The following is a 26,738-nucleotide window of genomic DNA, read 5'->3' on the forward strand; positions in this document are numbered from 1 at the left end:
GGCAACTTTCAAAATGGAATTGGATAAATACTTGAAGGAAAAAAATTACAGGGCTACGGTAAAGTGCAGGGGAGTGGGACTAATTGGATAGTTCTTTCAAAAAGCTAGCACAGGCACAATGGGCCGAATGGCCTCATTCTGCGCTGGTCCATTGGAAATAGCCCCAGTTTCCCAAGTTATGCATGGAGTGTGGATGCAGCAGGCTTGATAAGACGAAAGGCCATTTATTGCTCTGAATTTTCTTATGTTCTCTCTCAACCAACCTAAGACTGAAGCAAATTTCAGCTGGTTGTGCAGTGGTCAAGCATTCAGCATATTGGCACAGTTTAAATTTGAATTTGAATTAGCGCTGGCAAGCTAGTGGAACATGTTGATACTTTAAGAGCAGCATTTACTGTAACAAGTGCTCCTCAAGCCAGCACACTAATTACTCCCAGAATTGGGCTCCCAGATTATTTTACATAAAAATTGATTGGTATTGTTCAAATGTTTAGATGGTGATTTTGGGTTCAATCCTAGGTATATCTACAATTAGCTTTTTGCAGAAAATAAAAATTGAGTCTCCTTGATTTTACATGTGCTCCGTAACACCTTGATTCGGACAAATTTTGAACAGTGTGAGCTGATCTCTTGGCAATTGTACAACCAACTGTTGCAATAACTAGTTGGAAGCCACCTTCGCTCTTGGGAAGGTTGAAAGTACCCCAACAGCAGCACATAAAATACACTGCTGATAAAAATTAAATTACCAGCAAAGGAAAAAAATTGGGGATGGGCACAGTTGTACTGGATGAAAATCACCACATCTGTTATCCAACACTGCATCATGACAAATCACTTGGCCTAAAGATACCCCTTTAAATGGATATGGAGCTGTTTTACTTTGAAAATACTTTCTCCTGCAAAAGAACACTGGCATTCTGTCTATTGCCTTCTTATACATAACCAGTTTACTTGCCTTTCTGTAAACATATTTTTTCCGTGTTAGAGTCCCAAATACATGGGATCAGTATACGAGGAGGATTTTATTCAAAGTGTGACAGAATTTGTTAACCAGTAGAATTTGTTAAGGGATACTCAAGACCCCACTTTGTTTAAACTTTTCTCTCCACCACACAACCTTTATACTCACTCATCATAAATTCAATGAGTAATTTATTAACTATAGAAAATACAACCAGTTTGTATACATTACGGTGCATTTTTGAAAAATATATTTTTCCATATATAAAATTCTTCCATTAACATATTTACATGTGTTTCGCATACTCTAATTTTTAAACTTGAATTCCACAGTCATGTCCTTTCACTGCTATTATGAGTAGGCTCAGATTCCTCTTATCTCTACTCACTTCTATTTTACTTCCACCAGATTTCCTCCTGGAATCCCTGTGTCTCAGTGTTTATTACTAGTAGCATAGTATGATGAAATATTGAGGAAGATGGTAGAACTAGAAACATAAGAAAAAATAGAAGGGAAATAAGAGAACATGGAGAAAAGCATCAGCAGTTTTGATGGGCTGAATAGCTTGCTTCTGTGCTGTAACACTCAATGAAGATCAAGAGGTGGTACTACAGTATAAAGTACGAGCCAAGAACTGAAAGAATCCCAGACCACTTATTTTAAAAAAATATTTCTTTTCGGCATGTGGGTGATGCCTGCAAGGCCACATTTACTGCCTACCCCTATTTGCTCTGAGGTAATGGTGAGACTCCTTGAACTGCTGAAATCCTTGTGGTGTACGTGCTCCCACGATGGTGTTAGGTAAGGAATTCCAAGACATTGACCCGGCAACGATGAAGGAACTGATATATGCCCAAGTCAGGATGGTGCATGACACAGAGGGGAACCTGGGGGCAATGATGTTCCCTCGACATTGCTGCTTTTGATCTTCCTGGAAGAGAGATGCCATCAAAGTAAGCTTGGTGAGATGCTACAGTACATCCTATAGTTAGTGCTTATTACAACCTCAGTGCACCAGTGGCAAAGAGGGTGGATATTAAGACCAGGGATGCCAATGAAGTGGACAGCTATCTTAAATCGTTTTGAGCTTCTTGAATGTTGTTGCAACTGCACCTGTCCACGCGAGTAGTGAGTAGTTACTGTAGTTACTGTGCACTGGGAGAACTCCCCTGCTCTTCTTCAAATAGTGCCATGGGATCTTTTACGTCCACCTGAGAGAGCAGATGGGCCTCGGTTTAACGTCTCATCTGAAAGACGGGTACACTATGAATTGAACCACGGTTGATCTCCTGACTTGATGGTGATGGAGGAGTGAGTGATGTGTCCGGCTATGAGGATACAGATTGTGCTGGTATACAAATCTGCTGCTGTTCATGGCCCACAACACCTCATCGATGCCTAATTTAGGGCTGCTAGTTGTCTCTTTATTCCGTTCCCCTTAGCAGAGTGGTGGTGCCATGAAGAAGGATGCCTCTATTAGCAAACTGGTGAACATTGACGCAGTTTCTAATCTTCCAGGAAACTAAACAGGTAGAATGAAGCGAGGTAAATTGTAGATACAAATAACAACTTGCATTTATATAGCACCTTTAACATAATAAAACCTCCCAAGTCGCTTCACAGGAGTATTATCTAACAAATGTTGAGACCGAGCCATGTAAGGAGATATTAGGACAGGTGACAAAAGCTTAGTCAAAGAGGTAGGTTTTAAGAAAGGTCTTAAAGAGAGAGGACCTTTGTATTCAGGAAATGGCCATTCCCTCGGGTGGAGCAAAGGTTAGGAAAATTGGCCTAATATACATAGACTTTCATTCTGTATATTTCTTTATATAATACCAGTTAAGTTGTTTTGCAATGCATAAGAATTGTAATATTTGTACTTTTAGTTAAGAGCTACTTTATCTTGTAAGGAAGGCAAGATACTACAGTGATGTAGAACAACAAGAATAACTTGTATTTATATAGCGCCTTTAAAATGGTAAAACGTCCCAAGACGCTTCACAGGAGCATTATCAAACAAAATTTGACACCGAACCACATAAGGAGGTATTAGGACAAGTGACCAAAAACTTGGCAAAAAGGTAGGTTTTAAGGAGTGTCTTAAAGCAGGAGAGATAGGTAGAGAGGTGGAGAGATTTAGGGAGGGAATTCCAGAGCTTAAGGCCTTGGCATCTGAAGGCATGGTCGCCAGTGGTGGAACGATTAAAATCGGGGATCTGCAAGAGGCCAGAATTGGAGGAGCACAGAGATCTTGGAGGGCTGGAGGAGGTTACAGAGATAGGGAGGAGTGAGGCCATGGAGGGATTTGAAAACAAGGATGAGAATTTTAAAATCAAGACGTTGCCGGACTGGGAGCCAATGTAGGTCAGCGAGCACAGGGGTGATGGGAGAATGGAATGCGGTGTGAGTTAGGACACGGGCAGCAGAGTAAAAGCAACATTAAAAGTATCATTACTATCAAATGCAGCTCAAAGGGAGTGAAATCTGGTTCTCTATCGCCTTTGGCTGAGATGTCCTTAGGAGCGACAATTTCCTCGGACTCTCTTTGAACAGGTGGGGCCGCGAAAATTATCTAGAATGGTACTTGCAACAACTCAGTGCCGCAACAGTTAGCCCCCCCAGGATCTACGGGTCCAGGCGAGACATGGCCCGCGGAGGCCGTCGCTCCGACTGTCTGCCTCTTTTCCGCGGCATTCTCCGCGCCCGGGTGGCCCTGGAGAAGGAGCAGGCGGTGCCTGCCGGTACGCTTGAGGCTTTCCGCGACCGGTGGGCGTTGCAGGGACTGGAGTACATCCTTGATCAATAGAATAATATTATTATTTGACTTTGCTTATTATTTGTATTTTTTAAAAAAGTTTTAAAAGTTTTTTAAACTTTAAAAAAAAGTTTTAAAAAATTAGCCTCCCACCCCAGGTGACTGACAGCCACTTCCAGGAAACATTCTGCAGCGTGCCACCGCCCCAACGTCACGTTTCATCCTCCCCCCCCCCCCCCCCCACCTGTTGTGCGCAAGCGCGCACCCTCCCGAGCGAAGATAACATTGAGCCCCGCCCCTATTCCAGGAACCCGCTCTGGCTCCGCCCTCTGAGGGCGGGGCGGGGCAGGGCGGCGCGCGGGGAGAGGGGCGGGGCGGGGCGGGGCGGGGCTCCAAACCGTCCCGCCCTCAGGCCGGCGACTCTCAACTTGAACAGCTCGAGCCCGCCACAGGGCCGCCCCGCTGATGCGGCTGCGCCTTGTTGACAGATCGCGAGCCCTCCCCCCGGCACCCGCCACCCGGCGAGCACGCGAGAGCTCATAGGCTGCCTGCTCGGGCTGTGCCGCAGAGAACGCCCAATAGGGGAGAGCCATGTAGAGGGGACACGTGGCGTCTCCCCCTTTCATCCGACGCCGGGATGTGTGGGAGTGGCTGATTGGTTGGACGAGGCAGGGTCGGCGGTGACGGCCTGTGGCAGGAATAAAACCGAAGCGCGTCCATGGAGGAGGAAGTTTGAGCGAGCGAGGAAGGAGGGCTGCACTCCGGTACCACAGGGGGAGACGGGCAGGCGGGAGATGACCGGCAATCAGATAAGGAAGGTCTGCATTTGGCCGCCGCCTCTGCTGTTGTTGTTCCTTCTGCTCCTGGCGTCGGGGCTGAAGCCCGCTTCAGGGGGTGAGTAACCGTGGGAATCCCCCGGAGTCTGGGACCAGGCCGCTGGTTACTCTCCCTTCCCTTCCCTTCCATTACACGTACACAGACAATTGCGTCCGAGGTTCAGCAATTGGGATCGCGCCCACCCTTTAACATTAACTTGAAGCTGACGGGATAGCTGGGGCCGGGTGTTGTTGGGCTCTGACCGGTTCAGCTGGCCTCTGCTCACCCCTGCTCTCGCAGGCATTGCACCCTACATTAAAAGTGGCTCTTTTGTTTTGTGTTGTGGTATAGTGGCTATGTTACTGGGCTAGAAATCCTGAGACAAGTCGTTCAAATGATCATGGCAGTTTGAGAATCGTAGAAGCCCAACTGGTTCGCTAATGTCCTTTTAATCCACTGTTGCTGACTCTTGACTAACCTCTGAGGGTGCCCAGCAAGCCACTCCATTGTATCAAATTGCTAGAGATGGCACCAAATAGTGGCCTTGCCCATGGTGCCCCCATCCTGAGAATTATTTTTTTTTTAAAAAGGCATCACAATTTCAAATCTCCTCTGATATTAGGGTACGGTAGCATAGTGGTTATGTTACTGGACTAGTAATCCAGAGGCCTGGACTAAAATCCAGAGTCATGAGTTCAAATCCTGCCATGGCAGTTGGTGAATTTAAATTCAATTAAATAAAAAAAAAATCTGGAATTAAAATACTAGTATCAGTAATGATGGCCATGAAACTACCGGATTGTCGTAAAAACCCATCTGGTTCACTAATGTCCTTTAGGGAAGGAAACCTGCCGTCCTTACCCGGTCTGGCCTATATGTGACTCCAGACCCACAGCAATGTGGTTGATTCTTAATTGCCCTCTGAAATGGCCTAGTAAGCCACTCAGTTGTAAAACCTCGCTACGAAAAGGACCACCTGGCATCGGACCACTAGGCACCGGACACGACAACGGCAAAACACCAAGCCCAGTTGACCCTGCAAGGTCCTCCTTACTAACATCTGGGGACTTGTGCCAAAATTGGGAGAGCTGTCCCACAGACTAGGCAAGCAACAGCCTGACAGAGCCATACTTACAGAATCATATCTTTCAGCCAATGTCCCAGACTCTTCCATCACCATCCCTGGGTATGTCCTGTCCCACCGGCAGGACAGACTGACCAGAGGTGGCGGTACAGTGATATACAGGCAGGAGGGAGTGGCCCTGGGAGTCCTCAACATTGACTCTGGACCCCATGAAATCTCATGGCATCAGGTCAAACATGGGCAAGGAAACCTCCTGCTGATTACCACCTACCGTCCTCCCTCAGCTGATGAATCAGTCCTCCTCCATGTTGAGCACCACTTGGAGGAAGCATTGAGGGTAGCAAGGGCACAGAATGTACTCTGGGTGGGGGACTTCAATGTCCATCACCAAGAGTGGCTCGTTAGCACCACTACTGGCCGAGTCCTGAAGGACATAGCTGCTAGACTGGGCCTGCAGCAGGTGGTGAGCGAACCAACACGAGGGAAAAACTTACTTGACCTCATCCTCACCAATCTACCTGTCGCAAATGCATCTGTCCATGACAGTATTGGTAGGAGTGACCACCGCACAGTCCTCGTGGAGATGAAGTCCCGTCTTCGCACTGAGGACACCATCCAACGTGTTGTGTGGCACTACCACCTTGCTAAATGGGATAGATTCAGAACAGATCTAGCAGCTCAAAACTGGGCATCCATGAGGCGCTGTGGGCCATCAGCAGCAGCAGAATTGTATTCCAGCACAATCTGTAACCTCATGGCCTGGCATATTCCTCACTCTACCATTACCAACAAGCCAGGGGATCAACCCTGGTTCAATGAGGAGTGTAGAAGAGCATGCCAGGAGCAGCACCATGTGTACCTAAAAATGAGGTGCCAACCTGGTGATGCTACAACTCAGGACTTGCATGCATGCTAAACAGCGGAAGCAACATGCTCTAGACAGAGCTAAGCGATTCCACAACCAACGGATCAGATCAAAGCTCTGCAGTCCTGCCACATCCAGTCGTGAATGGTGGTGGACAATTAAACAACTAACGGGAGGAGGAGGCTCTGCAAACATCCCCATCCTCAATGATGGCGGAGTCCAGCACGTGAGTGCAAAAGACAAGCCTGAAGCGTTTGCAACCATCTTCAGCCAGAAGTGCCGAGTGGATGATCCATCTCAGCCTCCTCCCGATATCCCCACCATCACGGAAGCCAGTCTTCGGCCAATTCGATTCACTCCACGTGATATCAAGAAGCGGCTGAGTGCACTGGATACAGCAAAGGCTATGGGCCCTGACAACATCCCAGCTGTAGTGCTGAAGACTTGTGCTCCAGAACTAGCTGCGCCTCTAGCCAAGCTGTTCCAGTACAGCTACAACACTGGCATCTACCTGACAATGTGGAAAATTGCCCAGGTATGTCCTGTCCACAAAAAGCAAGACAAATCCAATCCGGCCAATTACCGCCCCATCAGTCTCCTCTCAATCATCAGCAAAGTGATGAAAGGTGTCGTCGACAGTGCTATCAAGCGGCACTTACTCACCAATAACCTGCTCACCGATGCTCAGTTTGGGTTCCGCCAGGACCACTCGGCTCCAGACCTCATTACAGCCTTGGTCCAAACATGGACAAAAGAGCTGAATTCCAGAGGTGAGGTGAGAGTGACTGCCCTTGACATCAAGGCAGCATTTGACCGAGTGTGGCAACAAGGAGCCCTAGTAAAATTGAAGTCAATGGGAATCAGGGGGAAAACTCTCCAGTGGCTGGAGTCATACCTAGCACAAAGGAAGATGGCAGTGGTTGTTGGAGGCCAATCATCTCAGCCCTAGGACATTGCTGCAGGAGTTCCTCAGGGCAGTGTCCTAGGCCCAACCATCTTCAGCTGCTTCATCAATGACCTTCCCTCCATCATAAGGTCCGAAATGTGGATGTTCACTGATGACTACAGTGTTCAGTTCCATTCGCAACCCCTCAAATAATGAAGCAGTCCGAGCCCGCATGCAGCAAGACCTGGACAACATCCAGGCTTGGGCTCATAAGTGGCAAGTAACATTTGCGCCAGATAAGTGCCAGTCAATGACCATCTCCAACAAGAGAGAGTCTGACCACCTCCCCTTGACATTCAACAGCATTACCATCGCCAAATCCCCCACCATCAACATCCTGGGGGTCACCATTGACCAGAAACTTAACTGGACCAGCCATATAAATACTGTGGCTACGAGAGCAGGTCAGAGGCTGGGTATTCTGTGGCGAGTGACTCACCTGACTCCCCAAAGTCTTTCCACCATCTACAATGCACAAGTCAGGAGTGTGATGGAATACTCTCCACTTGCCTGGATGAGTGCAGCTCCAACAACACTCAAGAAGCTCGACATCATCCAGGACAAAGCAGCCCGCTTGATTGGCACCCCATCCACCACCCTAAACATTCACTCCCTTCACCGGCGCACTGTGGCTGCAGTGTGCACCATCCACAGGATGCACTGCAGCAACTCGCCAAGGCTTTTTCGACAGCACCTCCCAAACCCGCGACCTCTACCACCTAGAAGGACAAGAGCAGCAGGCACATGGGAACAACACCACCTGCACGTTCCCCTCCAAGTCACACACCATCCCGACTTCAAAATATATCGCCGTTCCTTCATTGTCGCTGGGTCAAAATCCTGGAACTCCCTTCCTAACAGCACTGTGGGAGAACCGTCACCACACGGACTGCAGCGGTTCAAGAAGGCGGCTCACCACCACCTTCTCGAGGGCAATTAGGGATGGGCAATAAATGCTGGCCTTGCCAGCGATGCCCACATCCCGTGAACGAATTAAAAAAAAAACAAGAAAGGGCCCAATATACTGATGAACATTATAAGAAATATTAAGTTATATGGCCCCTTGAGCCTGCTCCACGACTCAATAAGATCATGGCTGGTCTTTGACTTCAACTCCACTTTTCTGCCTGATCTTCTCCCTCCCCCCAAATCCCTTGATTTCCCCTGGAGTGCAATAATCTATTGCTTTCAGTCTTGAATATACTCTATGACTGAGCATCCACAGCCCTCTGGGGTAGAGAATTCCAAAGATTCACAACCCTCAGTGAAGAAATTCCTCCTCATCTCTGTCTTAAATGTCTGACCCCTTATCCTGAGATGATGCTGCCTAGTTCTAGACTCTCCAGCCAGGGGAAGCATCCCCTCAGCATCTACCCTGTCAAGCCCTCTTTGAATCTTTTATGTTTCAATGAGATTACCTCTCATTCATCTAAACTCCAGAGAGTATAGGCCCATTCTACTCCATCTTTCCTCGTAGAACAGCCCACTGATCCCAGGAATCAATGTAATGAACCTTTGTTGCACTGCCTCTAAGACAAGCATATCCTTAGGCAGAACTGCACACAGTACTCCAGGTGTGGTCTTGCCAAAGTCCTGTCCAATGTAATAAGACTTCCTTACTTGTACTCCAACCCCCTTGCAATAAAGACCAACATACCATTTATCTTCCTAATTGCTTGCTGTACCTGCATGTTAACTTTGTTTTGTGTACAAGGACACCTAAATCCTTCTGAACACCAATATATAATAGTTTCTCACCATTTTAAAAATATTCTTTTTTTTTTCTATTCTTCCTACCAAAGTGAATAACCTCACATTTCCCCACATTATACTCCATCTGCCAACTTCTTGCCCACTCACTTAACCTGTCGTGATCCCTTGCAGACTTTTTGTGTCCTCCTTACAGCTTACTTTCCCACCTAGCTTTGTATCGTCAGCAAACTTGGATACGTTCTATTCAGTCCCTTCATCTGAGTCATAAATACAGATTGTAAATAGCTGAGGCCCAAGCACCGATCCCTGCGGCACCCCACTAGTTACAACCTGCCAACCCGAAAGTGACCAGTTTATTCCTACGTTCTGCTTTGTCTGTTAAGCAATCTGTGCTAATATATTGCCCCCAATCCCATGGGCCCTAATGAAGGAGAAAATTGAACATGAGATTAAACTAGCAAGAAATATAAAAGAGCACAGGAGCTTCTACAAGTATATAAAAAGGAAGAGATCAGCAAAAATGAACAAGGGTTCCTTAGAGACAGGAGAAGTTATAATGGGGAATAAGGAGATGGCAGAGATATTAAATATTTTCTATCTGTCTTCACAGTAGAAGACAAAATATACTCAAAATAGTGGAGAACCAAGGGTCTCATGATAGGGAGGAACTTAAAGTAATTAAGATTAGTAAAGAAAAAGGTTTTAGAAAAATTAATGGGACGAAAAGCCAACAAACCTCCTGGACCCGATGGCCTACATCCTAGGGGTTTTTAAAGGTGGCTGCAGCGATAGTGGATGCATTGATCTTCCAGAATTCTAAATTTTAGAGCAGTCCTCATGGATTGGAAGGTAGCAAGTGTAATCCCGCTATTCAAGAAAGGATGGAAGGGAAAACGGGGAACTACTGACTAGTTAGCCTGACATCAGTAGTAGTGAAAATGCTAGAATATATTAAGGACATAGTAACAGGACATCTAGAAAATCATAATAGGATTAGGCAGAGTCAGCACGGTTTCATGAAAGGGGAATTATGTTTGACAAATCTGAGTTTCTTGAGGGTGCAACTAGCAGGGTAGATAAAGGGGAAGCCAGTGGATGTAATATATTTGGATTGTCAAATGGCATTCAATAAAGCAGGAATAAACACCACAGGAAGAGTTAGCCATGATTGGATCACTCTTCCTGTGGTGTTTATTCCTCAAGGGTATGTATATTTGTTGGGCATTATGAATTATTTATTTAAATGTTTGCCATTGCTTAACTACTGTCCATATCTATTATAATTTCTCAATCTACCTTGGAAAACTTGCCCCAATACCTACATAATTGGCTTTATTTAATTTTAAGACCCTGGTTTCAGACTTAACTACATCACTCTCAAACTTAATATGAAATTCGTCATATTATGATCACACTTCCCCAGAGGATTCTTTTTTATTAGGTTACTAATTAATCCTGTCTCATTACACAATACTAGATCTAAAATAACCTGTTCCCTAGTTGGTCCCTTGACATATTGTTCGAGAAAACTCTCAGATGCATTCCGTGAACTTGTCCTCCAAGCTACTTTTGCCCAGTCTATATGAAGATTAAAGTTCCCCATGATTATTGCATTACCCTTGTTACATGCTCCTCCAATTTCCTGATTACTCTGTCCAACACTGTAACTACTGTTAGGAGGCCTATAAACTACTGTCCCTTATTATTTCTTAGCTCCACCCACACTGATCCTACATCCTGATTTTCTGAGCTAAGATCCTTTCTCATACTGCCTTTATCTCATCCTTTATCAGGGCTACCCTCACCCCCCCCCCCCCCCCCCCAACTCTCCTTTTCCATTTTTGCCTATCTTTTCTGAAAGTCAAGTACCCTAGAATATTTAGTTCCCAACCTTGGTCACCCTGCAACCATGTTTCAGTAATGGCTGCTAGATCAAACCCATTAATCTCTTTGTGCCATTTAAGTCATCTGTCTTGTTCTTAATGCTTTGTGCATTCAGATACAGTGCCTTTTTAACTTTAACTTTTTACTTTTTTTTCCCCCTGATATGACCTTCGTCACTAATGCCCTATTACCTTTGTTAAACTCTGTCCCTCCCTGACGCACTCCGCTTGTTTTTACGCAAATTGCTACTCTGCTCTACAGCCTTGACTTCTTTTCTTAGACTGATAAAATAACCCTTGTCTGAACCCCCCCCCCCCCCTTATTAGTTTAAAGCCCTGTCCACCGCCCTAGTTATTCGATTCGCCAGGACACTGGTCCCAGCCTGTTTTAAGTGGAGCCCATCATGACAGAACAGCTCCCTCCTTCCCCAGTACTGGTGCCAGTACCTATGATTTGAAACCCCTGCTTCCCACACCATTCTTTCAGCCACGCATTTAATCATATTACTACATAATTAGTAATTTTCTTTAGTGCTAGTCCATAAGAAGTATGTATGTGTATCAGCACTGTGACTAGGAATTAGTGTAAGTATGGCAGAAACCACATATTGCATTTTGTTTATGTTGAACCTTTAGTGATGGATTGTATATCAAACTTGCTTGTTTCATTGTAGGTACAGCACAGGAGGAAGCCATTCGACCCATCGTGTATGTACTGGCTCTTTGAAAGAGCTATCCAATTAGTCCCATAACGGTGCTCTTTCCCCGTAGCCATGTAACTTTTTTTTCCTTCAAGTATTTATCCCATTCCCTTTTGACAGTTACTATTGAATCTGCTTCCAGCACCCTGTCAGGCAGTACATTCCAGATCATTATAACTCGCTGTTTGTTTTTTTTTAAAGTTTCCTCATTTGCCGATCACCTTAATTCTGTGTCCTCTGGTTGCTGACCCTTCTGCCACTGGAAACAGTTCCTCCTTATTTACTCTATCAAAACTGTTCATGATTTTGAACACCTATCAAATCTCCCCTTGACCTTTTTTAAAGAAGAATGATCATCCAAGAATTAGGGCATGATGATGTTACATAAAGAAGACATGGATTGTGTGAATGGACATGCTCACCCCTCATCTGAAACATACTTGTTACAAGTGACATTTGAGTTTTATGTAAAGTTGTCTCATACACCATTCCATTTGTTTTGTGGTTTTTAAGGGAGTTAACTTAGCTTTATTTACAAAATATAATAGTGGACACGTGGCAGATGAAATTTAATGCAGAGAAGTGCGAAGTGATATGTTTTGGTGGGAAAAACGAGGACAGGCAATATAAACTAAAGGGTACAATTCTAAAGGTGGTGCATGAACAGAGAGACCTGGGGGTATATGTGCACAGGTTGTTGAAGGTGGCAGGGCAGGTTGAGAAAGCAGTTTAAAAAAGCATATGGGATCCTGGGATACAGGACTGCATTGAGAAGAGGCAAAGGGTAGTATTCAATGACTGCCAAGTCCCAATGCAAGCCAAGCTTGTGGTGTGTAAGAAATGTGTCCAAACAATCCATCATTCAGAACTCCTGGGAATGCAGTGGATGGGCTTCCACTGTCTCGTTTGAGTGGACGAAGCTGAAGTGGATTTCCCTGGAGGGAAGAGTCAGCCTCAAAGAAGGCATGTTCTATTCTAAAGTCTATGATGACTTGGAATAAGCAGTTGATGAATTGCATGGACATTGAGGTGGCTGGCATAATGCAAGTTGCCTTGTAGAGGCAGTATGCTGAAGGCAGATGTTTATCTTCTAGCTGATGAAGAAATTTTATGACTGCTAAGTGTTACCTGAAAGCCAGTATGATGTACTTGTGTCTAGGGCTTGGTGCCTACCATGACTGGGTTGTAGAGAGCAGCAGTTGCTGCTGAAGCTCTACACTTTTTGACTGGTGGGAGGGTATGCTATGTATCTGTGTATAGTGGTCAGGAGTATGGCGACAATGCACTCTCTCTTTTCGTGGTGAGTTGAGCTGCTCATTATGTTGGTTGTGAGGAGTTGTCGAAAACTTAACACTATACCAATGCACTAACACACTCAGACCCGTATCACAAAGGGAAAACTTCTACTTTAATTGACTTGTATACAAGGGAAGCTGTATTCTGAACAACGGTCAGAATAACCTCTTTCCTGAACAAAGGAAAACATTTCACATTTATATAGTTTAATTAGCAATGCCACCTGTCATAGAATATGGGCGTACATGTACATTCTTTATTGGTTCAGGTAGTTGGTCAATCAAGTAGTGAGCCTGCCTCCTCTGGACATCCATAGCTCATTCCTGTTTTGGCACGTAGGCCTGAGAACACTACCCTCCCTAAATTCTAAAGCTGGCTTATCAGTAGGACTGAAGTCAGTCTCAAGGCCACATGGCCTCTCAAGAAACTGTATTCTCATTATATTTTATAGTCAGCAATACCCTTATCTGCTCGGTGGGGGTGGGGGGCAGACAGTACCAAGCACCTGGACAGCCAACTTAATTATCAACATACCAAGGCTTAAACGTAATTACACAATTGTGTCTTTCTGTGTGTGTGCGCTGTAGCTACCCCATTATGTTAGCCAAGGAGCTAACATGGTCAAATATCCAAAATGCATTTCTTCTTTACTGTGGTCAAGTAACTGTTCATGCATTTCTACCATTAATATGGTCAAGTAACTCTTTATGCATTTCTACAGAGTTTGTAGTACCTATGCTTGTCAGTCGTCCAATGACTAGCTAGTAACTCTCCTTTTTCTGGAGGGAAAGGAGGATATTAAGTATCTTTTGGGGTCAGTTGATCCAAGTCAACATTATATGATGGACTAGTGAGCCAGTCAGGTTACTAGCACTGTTGCTGATTGACTGACTAGCCAAGGGTGGCTTGCTGATGGAACTTGTGAAGTGGGACTGTATGTACACTTCATATTGAGTGAATAGCAAGTGGATGTAGACTTCTCAGTACCTTGAATTGGAGAAACCTAAAAGTGATGAGTTTTGTTGCATGACAGATATCCATTGCACAAAAGTCTCTCCTCATCTTGCCTTTTATAATTCTGCCTCTCTGACCACCTTCTGTTTATCTTTTGCCTCCATCTCTGACTGTGTTTTTGTCTTTTTTTCCTGCCTTCTGTAAGCTTTACCTGTGTGGTGGTGGCAGGGGAGTTGGACTGTAGATCTTGGGCTGGGTGACGAGGGTGCAAGAGTGGGGATGCATTGAGAGCAATCCTGACTGGGACCTAAATGGAGGAAAGCGGCAGATTTGGACAGGTGGGAGTTGAGGGATGGAGCCAGGCAGAGCAGCTGGTGTGATTGGAGACTGGTATAGTAGGGCTTGAAGCTGAAGAGTAATCTTTAAAGACTGCAAGAGAGCAGAGCTAGTATATGAGATGGGCCTTGGAGAGTATGGAGTAGAATTTTGGGTGCCTTGCAGAATGATTGAGCAACTCCTTACGGCTTGAAAGGCAGGAGGGACAGAATGTAAATCATAATTTGAATGTGTTTTTGAGGAAAAGTTTCCTGGTGTTGTGCACTTCTCTTTGCAGGCCTAGTAAAGAGCTTCGGAATCAGAGTGGTAACCATGCCATTGATCTGTATTAACTGTCAGAACGCCAATAAGTTACAATGTAAAAATGTTAACATCGAGTATTGGTCATAGTTACTGAAAATCTTCCAATTTTACCTCCACGTGTTAGTAAAATTGTGAAATCTATTGGTCTTGCTCCAGATGGAGCACTGTATTTGCTTCACGCAATCCTTTGCCATTTTGTATTTAGGATTCAGAAGATGGGAGCTGAATATTAAATTTTAATTGGACAGCTCGCCTTGTGGAGAAATTTTCACACTTTTTTTATAAACTTCAGGAGTTGTGGAATTTCAATGTATCATTTCCCCAGTTGGTTACATTACAGTATGTATGTAGAGGTTCTGATGAATTAAAAGTGTATTTCTGCAAATTAATTAATCTGGGTTCTCTTTCTCCCCACCCCCTGTTGTCAGATCAAGTTGCATTTGTGGTTTGCATGATACAATTTTTGGGGGAGGGTGAGAATTAAAATGATTCTAAATGTGAATCTGGATTTATTTGCCTCACTTTTTAATGTGGAATATGTTTAAGCTACTAGAAGTGAGAAGAATAATTTTGGATTTATTTGCCAAACTGAGTTGACAGACCTTGTTCTTGCATAGTGAATCCAGTCTTCCTCCAACTGAAGAGAACTCTACATCCTGTTCAGATGGATTCTAAAAGATTTTCTTGTCCTAAACTCTTACTTTTAATACATAAATTCTTGAATGTTCCCAGATACATCAACAATATCTTGTACACTTTTCTAATTGAACTAAGAATACATAAATGCAAGGGTGAATATTTGATGCCTTTTATTTGAAGTATGAACTATTTACATGCCCCCATCAATTGTACAGTCAGACAGATTGTTAATTGGCTCTAGATCTTCATAATGGAACAAGTCATTCTATAATCAATGAACCACAGAAACTGATTGAATCTGCCTTATTCAACCATAGCTGGTTGATTTTTGTTTTTGTTGCCATTTGCCAGGTTAATAAACAGTGTGTGATCAGTCATACAACTTTCACTTGCACATTCCTTTTTTAATGGTGTTTGTTTTTCCATAACCTGACAAACCCTTTCTAGAGGGTGGAGGTTGGACTGTGTAGATTTTCTGGATAGGCTGTGATGGGAAATATTTCTGTGCTGCAGATAAACCATGTAAACACAAATAATTGAACAATCTACATGTGCAAGTCAAATTTTTGTGTTCTTTAGAAAAGTTATACATTTTTAAATGAATGGAGAATACTTCTGGTTTGCAAAAATTGTGGTGAGACTTTTTTGATCAGCCAGCTGTCTAATGAGATTTGATATTTTTTAATTTTGTCTGGATTTAGTCTATGTAATTATTATAAAGGTATATTTACCCTGGTAATTGATACTACTTTCCTCCTGCTATTTTCACAGATGTACAAGAAATTGATGAATCACTGGAGTCCAAGGTAATCTTTCATGTTGTCCCACCACACACACACTGCAGAGTGAACACTTGGTAGTGTAGGACCTCATGGCCTTGCTGGAACTGAAAACTTAGCAAGTGCATCTCCTAAACTTTTTGGCTCGTGTACTGCTTCCCAATCACTGGGCTCGATTTTTAGGAGGGAGGCGGGTTGACAGCGAGGGGGTCGACTGGGCGTGTGGGTAACGCGCCCAGTGAATTCGGGGTGCTCTGCACGCGATCGCAGCCTAATTGAAGGCACTTGCCTTGGCTTCCGGGTTTCGCGTTGGAAAGCTGCGCAGCTGCATACTAGGCTGTCAGCTGGAGGAGCCCTATTTAAAGGGGCAGTCCTCCACTGACTGCTGCAGAAAATAGGCAAAATTACAGCATGGAGCAGCCCAGGGGGAAGGCTGCTCCCAGATTTAATGATTCCTCACTCCAGGTCTTACTAGATGGGGTGAGGGGGAGGACAGATCTTCTCCCTCGTGGGCGGGAGGAAGTGACCTGCCTCTGCCACCACGGAGGCCTGGCTTGAGGTGGCAGAGGAGGTCACCAACACCACCAACATATCATGCACCTGCATACAGTGCAGGAGGCGCTTCAATGACCTAAGTAGGTCAGCCGAAGTCAGTACACTTACTCATTCCCCTACACTCCGTCTGCCACATCACCGCCCCCACCACTCCTTCTGCACTGCCAACGCTACTCTATCACATCACTCCTCACACCCACTCAAAGCTCATCCTCATCTTACTCACCTCGTCAGTACTCATCCCACCACTACCACTCAACCCAATCGTCATACAATCTCATGGCTCTATCTCATAATCACCATCTGATGCATTTCTTTCATGGTCAGCCTCACTCAACCTGCCACAGGGCATGCATCACATATGTGCAGTAGGAAGCGTAAGGCAAACGTGATGTGAGCATGAAGGGGATGTACAAGGGTGTTTGAGAGTTTGTCATGGTTTCTACTTATATTTGATTTCTGATCAACTCACATTACATATTATATTGTCACCATTCCTGCCACGTCTTTGCAAATCTTGTCTGGTTTGTGCCATAATGCCCTTTCCTGAGGATCACTGAGGACCCACAACTGATGCCACCCATTGTGTCACTGCATAGTGGGTGTAGGTGTATTTGCAGGGCTCTTTTGTGCAGACGACTGAGAGACGTCGGCAATGTCCCCGGTGGCACCCTGGAATGATGCGGAGAAGTTGTTGAGGGCAGTGGTGACTTTGACAGCAACAGGTAAGAAGATGGTGCTCGGGCCAGCTGGGAGCAGCTGCACATGAAGGAGGCTGCAGATGTCCACGGCTACATGTCGAGTGACTGAGCCTCTGTATGCACTGCTGCTCAGAGGTCCAGGAAGCTGAGCCTCGGACTGTAGACCCTGTGGCGAGGGTAGTGCCTTCTGCGATGCATCTCTGTAGTTGCGCTCCCTCCTGCTGTGCAGGTGGATGTGTCACAGCATGTGTTGTGGAGTTCCACGTGTCAGAGGTGGATGGCGTGGCCGGCAAGGCTGTCCGTCCTCCAAGGAGGTCATCTGGAAGATGTACGTTTGAGGGGGTCCACAAGGTAGGAAAATGTGTCTGCACACCAGGGTTGAGGTTGGAAGTTGGTGAATTTTATTGTCAGGAGGAGGGTGGTGGAGGCCAAACTTTGTCCCAAGTGACAGTGGCCTCCTGCAATGAGTGAGGGTCCCTCCCACCTGTCAAATGGACCTTTATAGCTGCCGCAGGCTGGTGGCTGCAACAGGTCCATTTGAACTGGGAGTGTTTTCCCCCAGTACGGGAAACCGTTTCAGTTGAGTTGAAAATCCCACCCCTCCTAAAATATCATGTCACAGGTCTGCAAACTACCTGAACTATGGTTTAAGTGGGATCCCGCCGGCTTTAATTACCAGTGCGAGGGCTGCGCGTGCATCTAAGCGCGCGTCACTGGGGAACCCGGAAGTGGGCGGGTTGGAGCTGGGCTCTGGACCCGCCCCGGGAATCCCCGATTTTCAGAACCCCGGCTGCCATGAACCCACCGTCTCGGACGTCCGAAAATCGAGCCCACTATCTTCTACTGGTGTGGGGTGCGGGGGGGTGCTCACTGCCACATCTAATTGTTCAACCTGATTTTCTTGTAAGAGTTTAATTGTTAATACATGCTCTTAGAAAACACCACTTTCAATTATTTGCTGTGCAGTAAAGTTCCAGTGACCTTTTCATGTTCTTTCCCTGAAAACTTCTGCTGAGGTATGCAAATATTATCTTTACATGTTAATATGGTGCCTCCTCTTTGGGCAGAACTCTCCTATTCCCAGCCTTAAATTTTTTTTAAAAACACAACTTTTGTGGTAGATTCCATTTGTCAAAAATTGATTTGTGTTATACTTGTATGCATGTTCCTTTTTCAGACAGATCAAAAGGAAAAACCTTCAACCGGACACCGTGTAGTTGCTGGGCAGGTTATGGACTCCACAGAAGATCTCTGGGAAGATAAACAACACCAGCAAACTCCTTCCGATGAAGAAAGTCTAACCACTGATGATATTGAAGATGTTAAAAAAAGTAAGACTCAAAATCATCTATTTGACCAGCCTTCAAAGTCACCCACTGAAAACAACTTTTAATAGATCCTTAAGAACTTTAGTTGGGGCCTTCAGTGACCCAGTGGCAAAATGCATTACTTTGTGTAGAGCAAAGCAGCACAGCAGGTGTTAGATTTGCTTCCCATTTTGCTGATTTAGCTGACATTGGCCAAAACCAAAGTTGAGGTGCTACAATTTTCTGTCATGTCTCTGGCGAGGAAGGGGGAAAAAGCTATTCACTCTTCCTAATAACTCTGCATTTGACCGTCTGAAAGTGTTTTTATGTGGATATCAGAAGAAAATATTTGGCTTGGCTATGATGCCTTTGTCGAACAGCTAGTCTAGGTGAGAATCCCTACGTGGTCAGTTTTCAGTAAAATATTAAAATGCCTACGTGGCAAAGAAGCAGAATGCAAAATGGTTAGAAAGGGTTAATTAGTTAGTAACTGAGATTGATACAAGTGGCCTGGCCCTCCTGCTGGGCCATATGGTTGCTTAGTCAGCAGGCCTGCATTGTCTTATCAATGATAGGTCTTTGATGTGAGTCAAGGACTGGTCTGAATGTCTCCCATGTTTATGGCAGATCAATATAGGGAACGAGCTTAGCCAAAGTTGAAAGACATTCCAGGTTGGGAGATAAGGAACAGAAGGAACAGGGAAGAACATTCCAAGTTGGAAGATGAGGAAGTGTCCCCTTTGATGTCTAACAGCAACATAGTCAGCACATGATTATTTATGATTGGCCGGAAATAATGTAACCTCGCATGGCAACCTATGCCCGGCTTATGATTGGTGTTGACCCTCGTTAAGTATGTTCCAACCCTATTGATTTGTATAACTTGGAGAAATTTGGCAAGAAATAAATAGTGAATTGTTTCACTACTGAATTGAGCATAACATTGAGTGCACTGTCACAAGAAGGTAAGGACATTGGTGCTGCTTTCTGGCACAAGACTGTCTTGAATTTAAGTGGAGATACCCATAAGTGGGGCTTGTATTATTGCTCATGCTTATGATCATAGAAACTTGCAGCACAGAAGGCCATTCAACCCATTGTGTCTGACGGCTGAAAGCTATCGTGCCTAATCCTACTTCCATGATATTGTAATTATTTGATAACTTGCTATTAGCTGATTGATATGAAGTCTGAAGTAATTGTATTTGTGCAGACAGAACAGTTAACTAAATGTTCCATTTCCCTCTCTCCTAAGAGACTTATTTACTGAATTGTCTCAATGGGAGGGATGAACATGTTTCCATTTTGTTGACTGTTTACTTGGAATCTGTTTAGTTTCATAAGGGACTTGGAAATATTGAAGCCATTATCTATCTATCTAAATATCAATATAAAGTAAGATTATCCACTTTGGATCTCAGCCTTTTTATATAATAAAAAAAAGTTCTGCAATGTTGGGTGAATAACTAACTTAAGAATCAAGAGGAGGTTTGACTTGATGCCAGAGGAATCTGTATTGATAGTAATATACCAATATAATTGGTCTATAAATTGCTACTTTGACTGGAAATTGCTGTTCATTTTTTTGCTTTCTTGCATATTGTCAATTACAAAAAGTAGGGTTGTGGTGTACTAACTGTGAATTGGCCCATCTATGCTTATAGCAGTAATACTAAGTGGAGAACTCTGAATGGATTTACTTCTAGAAACTTGGTATTTTAGGTTCAGTCTTAAAATAAGAGGGATTTTTTTTCTCCCATATTTGTAGTTGTCTTGGTTGCTCACCAATCTAAAACTTGCTACTGATAGTTGCAGCTTTGTATTTGACTCCATGTGAAACTCTTGTGTCTAAAAATAAAATAGTTGATCATATCAGTCATAAGCTGTAATGAGACTAGGTCAGCAGTGGCTTAAGCAGGTGTTTCTTAAACTATTCTATTCCTCCTTCCCCATGATTGATTATTGTGCCACGTATACAAAAAAGTTTCTATACTGCAGTATAAAGGGTGTAGGTTGGAGAGGAAAGGCAGAAAATAAATTAATTTAATCTTGTTGGATTAAATGGTTCTTCCAACATTAAATATAATCATTTGATCAGTTAGACTTAATATTTTAAGTATAATTTTTAGGATCATTTGTTAGATATTTATCTAATGTGAGTGTGAGCAGCAAGCCAAATGCAAACCTTTTTATTTGTGAAACGAGTATTTTGATCTCTGGTGAAATATTTCACCATATTTTACTCCATCTGTAAACTCTCAATCTTGAATTCAAAATTTGGAAGTAGTGGAAATGCTGAAATAAAGTGCATCAAAAAATTGAGCCTATGGTGAAAACTTTGCATCTGATTTAGATCCTTTTTTCACTTTTTTTGCTTCGTTGTATAATGACATATAGGGCATCGTTTTAGCACCCGCTATCAGGTGCGTTCCTGGCGGGGGTGGGGGGGCTCCGAAAATCGGAGAATCCCGGACCGGAGCCAGGCTCCAACCCGCCCACTTCCGGGTTCCCCACTGATGCGCCGGCGTGCGCGCGCAGCCCCCGCTGGTGGGAATCCCGCAGGCAATTAAAGCCAGCGGGATGCCACTTGAAAGTATTTATCTTGCTTGTTCCGGTCATTAGCTGACCTGATTTAAGGGATTATGTGAGGAGGGGTGGGATTTTATAGAAAACTGGGACTGTTTCCCATACTGGGGGAAACACTCCCAGTTCAAATGGATGTGTTGCAGCTGTCTGCCTGTGGCAGCTGCAAAGGTCCATTTGACAGGTGGGGGGGCAGACCCTTACTCATTGCAGGAGGCCACTCTGTCACTTGGGACCAAGTTTGGCCTCCACCACCCTCCTCCCGACAAGAAAATTCACCAACTTGCACACTTACCCCGGGGTCCAGAGACATGTACCTACCTTGCGGACCCCCTCAGATGTAAATCTTCCGGATGGGGGCTGCCGTCGCTGCAGTCATGATCTCCTCGGAGGGCGAACAGGATCACCAGCCTCGCCATCCACGCCGTCCACCTCTGACACGTGGAGCTCCACCAGAGTGCTGTGACCCATCCACCTGTACAACAGGAGGGAGGGCAACCGCAGAGAGATGCGTCGCAGAGGGCACTAACCTCACCACAGGGTCCACAGACTGAGGCTCAGCTTCCTGGACCTCTCTGAGCAGCAGTGCACGCAGAGGCTCAGAGTCACTCGACATGTAGTCGTGGACATCTGCAGCCTCCTTCATGCCGAGCTGCTCCCGGCTGGCCTGAGCACCATCTTCTTACCTGTCTGTCAAAGTCACCACTGCCCTCAACAACTTCTCCTCCGCATCCTTCCAGGGTGCCACCGGGGACATCGCCGACGTCTCTCAGCCGTCTGCACAAAAGAGCCCTGCAAATACACCTACACCCACTCTGCAGTGACACAATGGGTGGCATCAGTTGTGGGTCTTCATAGTGATCCTCAGGAAAGGGCATTATTGCACAGACCAGTCAAGATTCACAAAGACATGGCAGTAGTGGTACCAATATAATATGTAATGAGTTGGTCAGAAATTCAATATAAGTAACAACCATGACAAACCCTCAGACACCCTTGTGCATCCCCTTCATGCTCACGACACGTTTGCCTTACGCTGCCTACTGCACATATGTGATGCATGCCCTGTGGCTGCAGCACAGGTAGTGGCAGGTTGAGTGAGGCTGGCTGTGAAAGAGATGCATGAGAGGGTGAGTATGAGAGAGAGCCATGAGATTGTATGAGGATTGGGTTGAGTGGTAGTGGTGGGATGAGTACTGGCGAGGTGAGTAAGTGCAGGTAAGATGAGGATGAGCTTTGAGTGGGTATGAGGGGTGATGTGACAGTAGTGTTGGCAGTGCAGAAGGAGGTCTGGAGTGGAGGCGGTGATGTGGCAGATTAAGTGTAAGAGAATGAGTAAGTGTACTCACGTTGGCTGACCACCTGAGGTCATTGGAGTGCCTCCTGCACTGTATGCAGGTGTGTGATATGTTGGTACAGGTGACCTCTCTGCCACCTCGAGCCAGGCCTTCCTGGTGGCAGAGGCAGGCCGCTTCCTCCCGCCCGCCGGGAGGAAGATCTCTGTCCTCCCCCTCCTCACCCCATGTATTGATACCTGGAGTGAGGCATCATTAAACTGGGAGCAGCCTTCCTTCTGGGCTGCTCCATGCTGTGATTTTTTTTTTTCTATTTGTTGCAGCATCTGTCAGTGGAGGACTGCCCCTTTAAATAGAGCTCCTCCAGCTGACAGATCTTACTGCGCATGCGCAGCTCGCCCGACGCGCAGATCAGCAGTGGAGAACCTGGAAGACCAGGTAAGTGGATCCAATTGGGCTGCGATCGCGCGGGTGGCTGACTAATTTTACCGGGCGCGTTACCCACGCGCCCAATAGCCCCCCCACCCCTGCCGCGAACCCGCAGCCCTGCTAACATCGAGCCCATAGATTCAGTTATGGTGTCATTTATACTCATTAAGAATCTTAATTTGGAAGTTGGTTATAAAGAATGAATAATACATGTATATCTGAACACTGATCTGCTATTTTGACTGGCAAAATGCAATCTTTTTATTGGATGTCCTCTTTCACGATGCAGGATTTTTTGTTTGCTATTAACCTAATCCAGATAACAGCCTATAAATAAACTTTTTGGACCATCTGCATTTTGCTAGGAAGGATTGCCTTTTGTTCTGATTTTAACCAATTTTTGATGCAGGCAGCAATCTGAAAACGTGACTTTTTTTATTGCAGAAATAATTTGGGTTTTCTAAATTTGTGTATGGCATTGTACAGTTTGCAATTCTTTTTGTAAACTGGATTTTTAAAAAATAAAATGAGCTGTACTTAATTGGTCTAGTCCTACATGTGCTTCCATTCAGGAACATTATGGCAACATTTATTTGTATAGTTCTTCCCCTTTTTCTTTCTTGCCCTTTTTTCCCACAATTATATTTTGAATGCTTTTGATAACCAAGATGTGGAGATGCCGGTGATGGACTGGGGTTATCAAATGTAAACAATTTTACAACACCAAGTTATAGTCCAGCAATTTTATTTTAAATTCACAAGCTTTCGGAGGCTTCCTCCTTCGTCAGGTGAACGATGTTCACATCGTTCACCTGACGAAGGAGGAAGCCTCCGAAAGCTTGTGAATTTAAAATAAAATTGCTGGACTATAACTTGGTGTTGTAAAATTGTTTACATTTGATAACCAACACATTAATGCGTGTAAGTTTTAGTCTCTAATCAGTTAGTGTAATCCTTGTTAGACTTTATATTGAAATCTGAATTACTGAGACTGAGAACTTGTTGGTTCCAAATAGTAGTGTATGCAATCTGACATGTCAGTAAAATATTCCAGGAATTTTTATTTTCTTAGAAATAAATGGATTATTTTATTTCTTTCATTTCAGATCCAATAGCAATTGATGGCACTGCTGACGGTGAGCCCTGTCTGTTTCCCTTCCTGTTTATGGACCAGGAGTACTTTAGCTGTACTACTGATGGACGAGACGATGACCGATTCTGGTGTGCAACAACCTACAACTACAATCGGGATCTCAAGTGGGGATTTTGTGAAAGTGAGAATGTTTTCTAAGTGCAATTTACACATCTAGGCCTTTGTACACAAGGGTGTTAAAAAATGTTTGGAAAATATGTATTTACAAGTTAAGTTTGACACTAAATGGAAGTCCAAGACTATTTAGATGAGTACTTTTGAAATTCTGATGTGCAGTGATATAATCCAATTGAATTATATCAAGTTACATCGAAACTGCAACACAAACAGGCCAACTGGTCTATGCTGGTGTTTATCTCTCTCGAGCCTCCTCCCTCCCTACTTCATCTAACCCTATTAGGATTCCTTTCTCCCTTGTGGTTATCTAGCTTTCCCCTTAAATGCATCTATGCTATTTGCCTCAACAACTCCTTGTGTTGGTGTATTCCACATTTTTACCATTCTCTGGGTAACATAGAAAATAGGAGCAGGAGTAGGCCATTTGGCCCTTTGAGCCTGTGCCACCATTCAATATGATCATAGCTGATCCTTTATCTCAATACCATATTCCTGCTCTCTCCCCATACCCCTTGATGCCTTTTGTGTCTAGAAATCTGTATCTCCTTAAATATATTCAGTGACTTGGCCTCCACAGCCAAGAGAATTCCATAGTTCACCACCCTCTGAGTGAAGAAATTTCTCCTCATCTCAGTCCTAAATGTCTTACCCTGTATCCTGAGACTGTGACCCCCTCATTCTGGACCCCCAGCCAGGGGAAACATCCTCCCTGCATCCAATCTGTCGAGCCCTGTCAGAATTTTATGTTTCAGTGAGATCCCCTCTCATTCATTCATTCTTCTAAATTCACATGACTACAGGCTGATTCGACCCAATCTCTCCTCATATGACAGTCCTGTCATCCCAGGAATCAGTCTGGTGAATCTTCGCAGCACTCCCTCCATGGCAAGTATATCCTTGGGTAAGGAGACCAAAACTGCACACAATACTCCAGGTGTGGTCTCACCAAGGCCCTGTATAACTGCAGTAAGACATCCTTGCTCCTGTACTCAAATCCTCTTGCAATGAAGGCCAACATACCATTTGCCTTCCTAACTGCTTGCTGCACCTCCATGCTTGCTTTCAGTGATTGTTGTACAAGGACACCCAGGTCTCTTTTGTACATCCACATTCCCTAATCTGTTACCATTTAAATAATACTCTGCCTTTCTATTTTTGCTTCTGAAGTGGCTAACTTCATTTATCCACGTTATACTGCATCTGTCATGTATTTGCCCACTCACTCAACTTGTCTAAATCACCTTGAAGCCTCTTTGCATCCTCCTCACAACTCACGATCCCACCTAGTTTTGTGTCATTAGCAAACTTGAAAATATTACATTTGGTTCCCTCATCCAAATCATTGATGTATATTGTGAATAGCTGGGGCCCAAGCACTGATCCCTGCAGTACCCAACTAGTCACTGCCTGCCACCTGGAAAAAGACCTGTTTATTCCTACTCTGTTTCCTGTCTGTTAACTAATTTTCAGTCCATGCCAGTATGTTATCACCAATCCCATGTGCTTTAATTTTGCACACTAACCTCTTATGTGGGACTTTACCAAAGGCCTTCTGAAAATCCAAATAAACCACATCCACAGGTTCTCCCTTATCTATTCTACCAGTTACATCCTCAAAAAAAAACTCCAGTAGGTTTGTCAAACATGATTTCCCTTTCATAAATCCATGTTGACTTTGTCTAATCCTGTTGCCATCCTTTATAATAGACTCTAGCATTTTCCCTACTACTGATGTTAGGGAAGTTTCTCCTGAATTTCCTATTGGATTTATTAGTGACTATTTTATATTTATGACCTCCTAGTTTTGGACTCCTCCACAAGTGGAAACATTTTCTCTGAATCTACCTATCATTATCTTAAAGACCTCTATCAGGTCTCTGCCTTCTCTTTTCTAGAGAAAAGAGCCCCAACCTGTTCAGCATTTCCTGATAAGGATATCCTTTTAGTTGTGGTATCATCCTTGTGAATCCTTTTTGCACCGTCTCCAATGCCTCTATCCTTTTTTATTTTATGGAGGCCAGAACTGTGCACAGTATTTCAACTAAGGTTCTAAACAAGTTTTAACATAACCTCTTTGCTTTTCAATTCTGTCCCTCTAGAAATGAACCCCAGTGCTTGATTTGCATTTTTTTATGGCCTTATTAACCTGTGGTGGCTACTTTTACTGATTTGTGCACCTGTGCCCCTAGATCTGTTTGCTCCTCTATCCTGTTTAGACTCTTATTATCCAAGTATTATGTGGCCTCCTTTAGTCTTCCTATTAACTTTTTTGGATTTTCTACTTCAGAGGAAGTTATTTTTCTGGTGCAAAACTGAGTTCCTGGTTTCTGTAATAAATACTGATATTTGACTGTAACTGAATTGCAAATGCAAAATTGATTATTTTGTGTGAAAAATAATTGCATTCTTGGCATACCTCATGGCAACCATATTGTGGTAGGAGTCACCTTTTTTGTTGCTTGCCTGAGTTAAGGAGCTGGAATGTGAAGACTGTTGCAAACAGCATGTCATGTTGAGTTTATGTAAAACCTGTATATTTAGTTTTTTTTTAAATCCCTTCTATT

General features: G+C 44.3%; 1 protein-coding gene across 1 annotated transcript in view; it reads left to right on the top strand.

Moving 5' to 3' along the window:
• Positions 1 to 4,320: 4,320 nt before the first annotated feature.
• sel1l (SEL1L adaptor subunit of SYVN1 ubiquitin ligase) overlaps positions 4,321 to 26,738 on the top strand; it is a 42,766-nt gene continuing 20,348 nt past the window's right edge. The window contains exons 1-4 of the mRNA XM_067991967.1: positions 4,321 to 4,613; positions 16,027 to 16,061; positions 18,468 to 18,621; positions 24,011 to 24,178. Coding sequence (XP_067848068.1) covers positions 4,514 to 4,613; positions 16,027 to 16,061; positions 18,468 to 18,621; positions 24,011 to 24,178 — 457 coding nt within the window. The 5' untranslated portion in view covers positions 4,321 to 4,513. The remainder of the gene's footprint in view (positions 4,614 to 16,026; positions 16,062 to 18,467; positions 18,622 to 24,010; positions 24,179 to 26,738) is intronic.

Source organism: Heptranchias perlo, chromosome 10, assembly GCF_035084215.1.
Source record: "Heptranchias perlo isolate sHepPer1 chromosome 10, sHepPer1.hap1, whole genome shotgun sequence".
In the NCBI taxonomy this organism is placed as follows: Eukaryota; Metazoa; Chordata; class Chondrichthyes; order Hexanchiformes; family Hexanchidae; genus Heptranchias; species Heptranchias perlo.